Raw genomic sequence first — 9,987 nt, forward strand, 5'->3', positions numbered from 1 at the left:
AGAGTGAGAACAGTGAGAAGAGAAGAGTGAGAAGAGTGAGAAGAGTGAGAAGAGAGAGAAGAGAGAGAAGAGAGAGAAGAGTGAGAAGAGAGAGAACAGTGAGAAGAGTAAGAAGAGTGAAGAGAGAGAAGAGTGAGAACAGTTAGAAGAGAGAGAACAGTGAGAAGGGTAAGAAGAGAGAGAAGAGAGAGAAGAGCGAGAAGAGAAGAGAGAGAGAGAGAGAGAGAGAGAAGAGAAGAGAAGAGAAGAAGAAGAGAAGAGAGAGAAGAGTGAGAAGAAGAGTGAGAAGAGGAGAAGAGAGAGAAGAGAGAAGAGTGAGAAGAGAGAGAAGAGAGAGAAGAGTGAGAAGAGAGAGAAGAGAGAGAAGAGTGAGAAGAGTGAGAAGAGAGAGAAGAGTGAGAAGAGAGAGAAGAGTGAGAAGAGTGAGAAGAGAGAGAAGAGTGAGAAGAGAGAGAAGAGTAAGAAGAGTTAGAAGAGAGAAGAGTGAGAAAAGTTAGCAGTGCGGCGGCTTGTGGAGAGACTTCAGTCAACAGAGTAAAGTTGGGGTAGTTTCTCGTTTCTTAAAGGTTGCATGTTGGCGGGACGGAGCCATCGATCCAAAGAAAGGGCACAATGTGTTTTCTTTGATCTTTCAGTGGAAACATTTAAGAATCTCTGATTACAGCCATAGACCCTTTTCCTTGAAAGATCCAATGTGCCGACATCTATTGGCAGAAATAGATTCTGAATTGGTGGCAGGATTTTTGTACAAGAGGCGCTCTGGTTTCCATTTGTAGCCGGTGTCGATGAAACAATCACGGATGAATGCAGGTAAACAGTCCGGAGAGGAGAGAACACAATCCGACTGTTGCCTGACAGTGATTTAGATTGGTATTGGTTTAGAATTAGCTTGTAAACGAGCTAATGGTGAGTGGAAACAACAAGAGCAGAAAGAAAAGGAAGCCTCGGCCCGGATATCCGTTGGCTACACTGGATCCCGAGAGATTCAGCCCTTGATGGGTTCCGAGATCAGCGTAAAGTGAGCCTTTCACATCTAGAGAGTGGGTCCTCTTCACGAATTCTTCCGCATTGTAATCGCCATGTTTCTTCAGTAGCCCAGAACGGATGAACATAACATTGGCGAGAGCCTTTAGCGTTCTTTACAGCACCTGAAGGCCACGTTACAGGAGCCTTGGTACGCAGTTGGTTGCAATCTACAACCAAACCACAAGATGCCACCAAATCCTATATTAACACTTTTATCTGACCACATGAAAGCTGAACTAAAACCGTCGAAATCCATTTGATGAATTCCCCTTAATCCCTGTGTTAAAAGTAGCACTTACAGAAGTATCTCACGAACCTGAACCTACCGAAACCCAAACGATTACAGTCCACAGCGGTTTCATACATAAACTCCTGCTTCATTTCCACCCTTTCTTTCTCAGTGTTGGAAGGTGAGACACATTTATATTCAGCGGCGATGCAGCATTCATCACGTTTGGCGTAGCTGAGGCCCCGGCAGGATCTGACCTGACGGGAATAAATGACAACGATCACCAAGCGAGGCACCCCCCATTAGCCAGAGGCACAGGCGAGCATGGCTGGTGACGGGCGAGGCTGGGAAGCGGTTGTCGAAGGCTAGAATCGTGCATTCTCTCCCCCATCGCTGCCGAGTTCCGCTGACTTGACGAATGCACCGGAATAAAGTGCAGCAGGATCAGACGAGGTAATGCTGATGCCCAGGAGAAGGATGCTTACCGTGAATATAACTGATGGCAGTAACACGCAGAGCAAATTTGAATGGGCATTTATTTGAAGTCACTTTGATAAAAGACAGAAGAAGCATATATAGGCTCCTCCTCCTACGAAAAAAAACAGTTACAATGTGCTTCCAGGTTGACATTAGGGGTTTTGTGTTGTAATGTTTGTGTAGTATCCATTCAAGAAGCAGCGTTATAACTGAAGCTCTCCAACGTGAGTGTATTGTGTGTCTTACCTCCCAATGTGCTCAGGCTGCACACGCAACATGCCAGCAGGATCAGATCCGGGCTTCTCATGGCGCCTTCCAAAACCCCCCAAAAAGGGGTCTCCCCTCCGCAAAACAGATAGCTTAGTCGGTTCGTCCAAACTTCTGCGTGCGTTTTTTCTTCGACCTCAATTCCAATGCGGCTCGCGTCAAAGTCTTCTGTGTGAGTTTTGGTTTGGTCGGGTTTGGACTGTTGTTGTCTGTCAGTCAGGCCGGCCTGACCAACTGCTGTCTGCTCCAATTACAACCTTGAGGAGGGGAAGGGAGAGGGGCGAGGGGCGGGAGGGGTGTCGCTGTTCACCCCCACTTACTGGCTTCTGTTGCACAGACAACGCCTTCTTTCCCTCCTCACTCAGTTTTCCGTGTCAATCGACAGCGGACCCCCTTTTTGCGCCCGCCTCGCCATTCTCAACGTGATAGAGCTGCGATATACACATCGAAGTGTGGCCCCGACGCTCGAGTCTCACCCCATGGGTCCCTGACGATGACCACTTTAGGTCGACACCAATCATTGATCCCCCTTTTGACCTTCAGTTGATTTCCCCTGCTCCGCCCCCCGTAATAAGTGGACATATAGGTGACACAGCGGACATGTATTGTCTCTTTTAAAGGCCCCTTTAGGGATGAGCATTGTAAATTAGCAGTGATGGACAGCATCGGATAATTGGATAATCTCTACGTATTAGTCCCTACCAAGTAAACATGTAATGAAATGAGACGCGGTATAACGCTGAGTTGATCAAACCGTTTAACTGCCAAACGATTTCTTGAAAGCCCCCCCCCCTGCAGTAAAACATGTCCTCCCGATATCCTATTACTCGTTTTCTTCATGCCACTCTGCTCTGGCGCACATTCATCGGGGCCGGCCACGCCGCCGTATTTTATGAGCCGCTATCGTTGCCATTTGGCCTGCCGCCAATTTAATTACCATAGAAGCTAACTGTTAACAGCTAGCCGCAAGTGTCAAGTCACACATCAAATCTGTGGTCACGAGGGAGTGTCGATGAAGCGTCTGTTGGCGGCCACTCAAATTCAGAGATCTCTCCAAAGCAATAGATTGCTGATTAACTCTTATTTTAGCCACACTTGTTATTTCCATGGGTGACACGTAGCATGTGACAGCATTGTCGTAATCAGATTACCTAAACAGTCGATGTCATTTGGATAACAAGTTATTGAAGTAATATACCTCCACGGTGGAGGTGCTCATTCCAACATGGTCTTTCCCGCTCTAGTTGTATTGAAAATGAATCAGTGTAATCACTCTCTGGTTTGTTCATCGACCTCACAACGCCACAGATTAAACCTCTTCTAATCTGAGATTTCAATTTGTTTTTTAATCTGCCAGTTAAATTTCGTGTCCAGACTTCAATTAGAAGTCATCAAAGTACCTCATGCGGTCAGAAGGTTGCGTCTGGACAACAAGTATGTTGACACCCTGATTTTACACTGCGGGACACCTTAGTCCAAGCCTTGGACTAAGGTGTCCATGGCTTGGACTAAGCCACAAGAGCATCTGTAAATTCGGCCACTCGGGAGACGAGGTAATCCAATTACTCTCAAAGCCTCCTGATGGGCTTTCCACTCTGTGTGTGGAGGCCAGTCAACGCATTCCACACCAAACTGGGAATGACCTTTTCTTAACGGAGCCGGCTTTCGGCACACGGGAAGGGCCGGACACCGAGAACATACCATCGAATGACACGGAGGTTTTTTTGGACTGTAAGGCGGATCTCATGAAGAAGAGTTGAAAGGGAAGCGCAGAGAGGGAGATGTGAGGCAGACACATAAAAAAGAAGTTAGTTGTTGCTTGGCCCGCTTATCATTAAAGTCGGCAGCACTAGTGGCAAACATGGACTCATGACTGAAAGCACAGATATAGTGCACACATTTCTGTGAGGATCAAATATAATGATTCCATAATAATACATTTATGCTCAAATCATAGAGAATCGCAGTTGTGTTGAGTTTCTCTGAGGAGGGGAGGGGCAACTGACCTGGAGGGTTGACTGCAACCAAAGGGGCGGAGCACAAACCATGACGGAGCACACGGCAAAAAAAACTCTCAGCAGACAAGCGTTATAATCATACAAATATATTTGTTTGTTTTATTGAATTTTATCCAATAATGCGTCTCTCTCGACTTTGTGTAAGTTATTATAGAAATAAATATAGATCATATTGCAAATGCAGAGACAAGAGTTTGGGATAATAGTGTCGAGGATGGGGGCTTAAGGGGTTTAAAGAGTAAATATTGAGGGAAAGACTGTTTCTTTAAGGGTGTCCAGTAAATGATTGGCGCATGCATGCTTGTAGTCCCGCCTCTCTGTGATCCTCCACCTCAAGTCCCCCGGCTCTCTGCAGTCCTGTGCAGGGCTTGTTCCTCCAAGTGATCCGTGGGTTCGGATGGCGTACAGCAGCCGTTATTCCACCTCCCAGGGGGGAGTTACTGCACCCCAGCCACGTTTGCATGGATATATTTATATATATTTATATATAGATATATTTTGTTGCCTCCTTTGTATACAAAAATAGTGTCATTGTGGCTTTATTAGCTGGAAGACTGAAGCACTCTTTTTGCATTTGGAAGACAAGTGGGGAAAGTAAGATTATGGTGATTTCCTCAACATCTTTTCTGGAAGACTTCGTCGCGATAACTTGGATCGTCCATGCAGTACGAAGAAGAGCAAAAAACTAAATAAAACCCGCCAAAAAACACGTGAAAAAAAGTTGAAGGATTCCTCGAGGATCGATCACAGGATGACGGACACGCGGGTAGACGCCGTGTTTGTGTGTTGGAGGGAGAGACAGACGGTTGATGAGCAGTCCACATGCTGCCGGAGAGCCAATTAAAATCCAGTTAAGAGATCAGAGGCCAGTGGTCAGTCCGTCGGCCTTTGATTGACAGGTGAGGGCTGTGGCATTGTGGGGGATCAGCAGGTTTAATAACAGTCTTGGCGTACTTTAGGTGTTCCTCTCTTTGTAGCTCTATTGTTCAACATCCCACGTTATATGGCAGGAGAATAGACACAGCATTGACACATTGAAATAAACACATCAAATCAACACACACACACACATGGACGGACCGACAGTGATTCATACTAATAGTCAGATTTCCTTGTGTCATTTCATTTCAAGTCAAATAGCCACTATATAAATCCATCATCTTTTTTTCCTTTTTTTTTTTGTAAACAAAAAATGCACTTAAAAAAATAAAGAAGGGATGAATAAATAACTCTTAGCATAGTTCACACTGAAAACATCATGGGTGCATTCGCTTGTGAGAGGTGAAGTCCCCCCATGATCTGTTTGGAAAGGTCACGCCATTTACCCACATTTGCGCTGGCTTGGTGCAGGGTGTGGTGTGTGTGTGTGTGTGCGTGTGTGTGTGTGTGTGCAATGCAGATGTGTCGGGGATATCGTGGGTGTGCTTTTATAAAACACAGATTCTTACGTATGAGGTTAGTGGTTGTAATTAACACCAGACAGGATGTGACCTCAGGTGCTCTGGTTTCCAGTATAAAAGCACATTTTAATATTTTGCAGCTACAAAAAAAAGAAAGGAGGACGGAGTCACTCTTTTATCTCGTGAGGCTCTTCTCTTCCTCCTTCTCTTTTTTTTTGCGTTTTCTGCTGCATTGCAGATGTGGTGAAGGGACTCCAGCTCAAAGTTAACGCACGCACGAACACACTCTCACACTCACACGCACACACACACACACACACACCGACTTTAACAGCAACCTTGCTCCCGAAAAAATGGAAAATGTGTTATCAAAACAAAAGCTCTATTAAAACACACAGTTGGTTTTCATATCAATATTAATGCTTTTTTTTCACACCTATCTTAGATAATGTGGCTGCACCTTGTTAATGGACTTCATCGCTTTCTGCCCAAGGACTCGTACTCATCGATTCGGCCTCTGATTCATCCTCTATTTATTTTCCTCCCTCCCTTTCTCTCCACCTATAATGTATTCCATCGCACATATTGGACATACAGGGATATTCAATCACGGTTACAAAACAATTACACAAAGACCAGAGCTGATGAGTGAGTCTGGAACACACACACACACACACACATATGCACGCACATACTGCCTCCAGGTTAAAGGGAAGTTGTGTTTGAAAAAGGGATCAGGGAGAGGAAGTGGAACTTCAAAAGAAAGCGGTGAGGGCACGAGTTATCTACACTACAATGTGTGACACATGCCTCTATCTCTCTCTCTCTCTCTGTCTCACTCTATTTCTCTCTCTCTCTCTGTCTCACTCTATCTCTCTCTCTCTCTCCGATTCCTTCACCACCCCGGATGACCCTCGACTGCAGTTGCAATGCGCTAAGCATGGAGGGCCCTGACTTGGGAGAAAGGGCAGGTGGGGGGGGAGGGGGGGGGGGTGTTCGCTAATCAAATACGCGCTTAGATAGACGGCCGTCGAGATCAATGGCAATCTTTACATCTGGTAATTCACACGGACCTGTTTGAAGTGAAGCCTGAAGGCCGTCGGCTGGAACAGAGGAGCTGATTTCAGGCGCCACAAAGGACTCACAGCCGAGTGTGAACACTGCAAAATGCACACACACACACACACACACACACAAACACGCTCATGCAATCATGCAACGTTTACACACACAATGAATGACTCATCTACTTTCATGCAGAGGGAAATCCCTGCAAACAGAGTGGGAGACACATATTCACGCCTCCTCTTTTAAACTCCCCCCCCCCTTCCCCCCACTTGCTTATATATTATTAATACCAGGTAATATCTGTATTGGCCCACTGGAGATAAAAATGAATATAGTAATTAGATTACAGATGAAGGGTGAATAAAAAATAGACATGATCTATCATGAGATCTGATGGGATGAATAATAATCTTTAAAGTCACTTTAACACACAGTCTGAGGCAGGCAATGAGATTATTGTAGCCCTACAAATAGCAGCAAAACCAAAATACATTTTAATCCTCTTATCTAGAAATGCCAGCTCATGTGCTATTTTTATTTTTTTGCATCTGTACAGGCATCAATAATAATAATATTGCATGTGTTGTGAGGGTTAAAGAGGATCTCGGTATAGTATAAAACATCCAGAAGGTTGTGGGACTAACCAGAGGCCGACTCAAACCACAACGCTGGATCCTTCATTTCCCATGATGCAACTCATCCGTCATCAGGCCCTCCATGCCTCTTCAATGCCCACGTATTGCAGGTGTGTGTGCATGAATGACAGATTGCTTATTGTCCATACCTCTTCTCCAAATGTCATCTAAATCACAGCAGACGTACCATTTGTCCTGGCCTCCGTGTAGTCCTTATTAATGGCTTGAACTACAATGTTAGCCCTTAACTCTATTCTTCTTTCATTCAAAATCAGTAAACAACAAGAACCACGACACACATACATAAGAAAATATTGCAACGTAGATTTCCCAGCCCTTAAAACTCACAGTAATTGTCACAGAAGTCATGGCTATGTCTGTCTCCACTCATCTCTCTACATATATATATATATATATATATATAGAGAGAGATATGTATATATATATATATATAGTTCCCCACAGTCTTCATTCTATTCTACTAAGCAGGAGCTTAGTTTTAATTAAACATGTGTGTAATTACTTAAGATAATATATAATACTTATACATTGTGTTCTGGAGTTAGCGATCCACAGGGGCCGAGTGGTCGCACACACTGACCTGAGGGCCTATTTGACACTTGAATAAGGTCTTCAGTGTGCACGTGAGGTTTCAGCAGTGTACTTTGTATTAAATAAAGCAAACAAATCATGAGAATCACTCAACTTCTCTCTTTTCTCTGCTCCTCACAAGTCCTTCCCGAAGTTAATTTGCTGAATCATCGTTCCTCCTCAGTCATCCATCCCCACTTCCCCGTCTTTAAACTCCCTGTTTTTTCTATTCTCCGTCTGTGAACTAATTTGTCTTCTTTCTGGACCTGGGAAAACAGAGTTAACGCTCGCTTTGTCTCTCAGTTAGCAGATTAATTCGCTCCGCGGCTCGCCTCCATTCTGCACGGGTTATCAGCTATTATTATTTACCAACACCGGTTACAGGGGAGCAGAGGATTATGCACAGAAAGAGAAGTGTGTGTAAATGTGTGTTCAGGGAACACCGTCCACATTACCATAATTCCCTCTTAAAACTCTGTTTTCTTCCGCTCGTCACCACACATTATTTTGCCGAAAGAAAAGAATCTCTCGCCCTGTGGATTTTTCCGCTTCCTTTGGTTGGGCCCTCTCTCTCTCTCTCTGAGCGCTGATCATCAATCTAACCTCGCCACTACCTCCTGAGAACGCAGGACTTCCTCGCTTCCCACAATACATAAACATTAGGCAGAAACAATTACCCTGCCGGGCATATTGTGGCGAGAAAGTTTGATAGGAAAAAAATGATTGCTTTTTGTGTTGAAATGGAGAGAACAAATGGAAACACACACAAAGCCCACTCGTGAACGAGCATCGTGAAATATTTCTTTGCCAAGAGAGTCTATCAGGAAAAACAAAGGGGCAAAATAACTGAGATCAAAGTCAACGCAACACTTTCTGTCGTTCCATTTCCTCTATTTTTCGAATCGCCATCCTTCTTTTTGTGCTACGGCTATCAATTAAATTATCTATATCTGACTTCACGGTCGTCTTCAGTCACGGCGAGCATCGTCCACCAACTTTCATTCGTAATAATATAACACTTGTGAGATGGCGAGTAAAGAAGGCTTACATTCCTTTGCATCCCGGAGTGATTCATGGCGTGAACACAGGCGCTCAGTCGACTAGTACAGGTGTAAATAAACATTTAAAGGGCCAGTACACGCATTCAGTATTGCACTTTCGGTTGGTTTGCAATCTACAACCTTACGGCGAAACGCCGCTAAAACCTACACACTGGCCCTTTAAGGCCGGTGGTGTCTTAAAGATGCCCATATTCGGGTCTCAGCTCCATGCCTCTGTGGAGCTGCGTTTGCCGTGCTCGGTGGTACTCCCCGTGACTTGTAAACTGACGTTAATTGAAAAAATGCGCACTCGGTACACAAAATATTTTCGACATGTGGACAGAAACCGGTGTAGCGGTGAATCTGCAATGTCAAAGACACGTTTCATTTTCTCGTTCGTCATAACGATATCACAATCTAGGTCCAATAATTGTTTTTTTTGGTGTATCTCGACACAAGAGGAGCCCACTGAGCGACAGCGGCTCCACAGATAACGTGCGGGCCTCAGGGGTTTGTGCAATGCATGGCCAGCCACAGTGAAAACAAGCTGTTGGGGTGCAATCCCAAACTGCAGTGGGGCTCCGTCAGGACCCCATTCCACTCATGACATCCTCATCATCTCCCACCGAACCTGCACACACATACACACACACACACACACACACACACACACACACGTCGGCATGCGTGTCAATGCATGTCGTTGTGTTAAGTCGCGTGATCATTTTCTGCGTTCATCTCACGTGGATATCATGCGCTCACACACACACACACACACACACACCTCCGTGTGGAAATGTCAGCGTAATATAGAATGTGTGTGTGTGTGTGTGTGTGGTTATGCAGTGTGTCGAGGGAGCTCATGGCCCCTCGTTTAAGTGTGGAAAGATTCTGATCAGCCTCAGACTCCATTAACAGAGCCGGAGAGCAACGAGAGGGCTTCTGTTGTGCCGCCGACTGGAAAATTGAGTCCATGTCACAAACTAATCCAATCGCACCAAAGGTGAATGGAAGAAGAAGGGAACACACACACACACGCACACACACAGACGCATGCACACCACACACACACACACGCACACCGAGGGCTGACAAGTATCCAGGCCATCTCACCAAGTCGCTGACACGCACAGAAGACGTGGACCAAGCAGATGGCTGCAGAAAGAAACATCTGCAACGACCTCTGTGTCAGGCTAACATTAGCATGGAACCCTGCAGGGAATTGAAAAGCAAAAG

At 45.2% G+C, this 9,987-nt stretch overlaps 2 protein-coding genes across 7 annotated transcripts in view; both read right to left on the reverse strand.

Moving 5' to 3' along the window:
• Positions 1-2,552, reverse strand: part of chrnb1 (cholinergic receptor, nicotinic, beta 1 (muscle)) — a 28,707-nt gene extending 26,155 nt beyond the window's left edge. The window contains exons 1-3 of one of the 5 annotated variants that reach the window (XM_056442471.1): positions 1,979-2,552; positions 1,741-1,844; positions 1,353-1,507 (exon numbers count right to left, since the gene is read on the reverse strand). In XM_056442471.1, the coding sequence (XP_056298446.1) occupies positions 1,353-1,507; positions 1,741-1,790 (205 nt within the window). In that variant the 5' untranslated portion in view covers positions 1,791-1,844; positions 1,979-2,552. Of the gene's footprint in view, positions 1-1,342; positions 1,845-1,978 lie in introns of all 5 variants that reach the window. The other 4 variants (XM_056442474.1, XM_056442473.1, XM_056442475.1 and 1 more) reach the window with 4 other exon arrangements.
• A 1,362-nt stretch (positions 2,553-3,914) lies between these two features.
• fgf11a (fibroblast growth factor 11a) overlaps positions 3,915-9,987 on the reverse strand; it is a 73,914-nt gene continuing 67,841 nt past the window's right edge. Inside the window, exons 5-6 of one of the 2 annotated variants that reach the window (XM_056442481.1) lie at positions 9,865-9,987; positions 3,915-6,577 (exon numbers count right to left, since the gene is read on the reverse strand). The exon at positions 9,865-9,987 is cut by the window's right edge and continues 424 nt beyond it. The gene's annotated coding sequence lies outside the window, so the exon portion shown is untranslated. Of the gene's footprint in view, positions 6,578-9,849 lie in introns of those variants that run through there. The other variant, XM_056442480.1, reaches the window with a different exon arrangement.

Source organism: Pseudoliparis swirei, chromosome 21 (assembly GCF_029220125.1).
Source record: "Pseudoliparis swirei isolate HS2019 ecotype Mariana Trench chromosome 21, NWPU_hadal_v1, whole genome shotgun sequence".
In the NCBI taxonomy this organism is placed as follows: domain Eukaryota; kingdom Metazoa; phylum Chordata; class Actinopteri; order Perciformes; family Liparidae; genus Pseudoliparis; species Pseudoliparis swirei.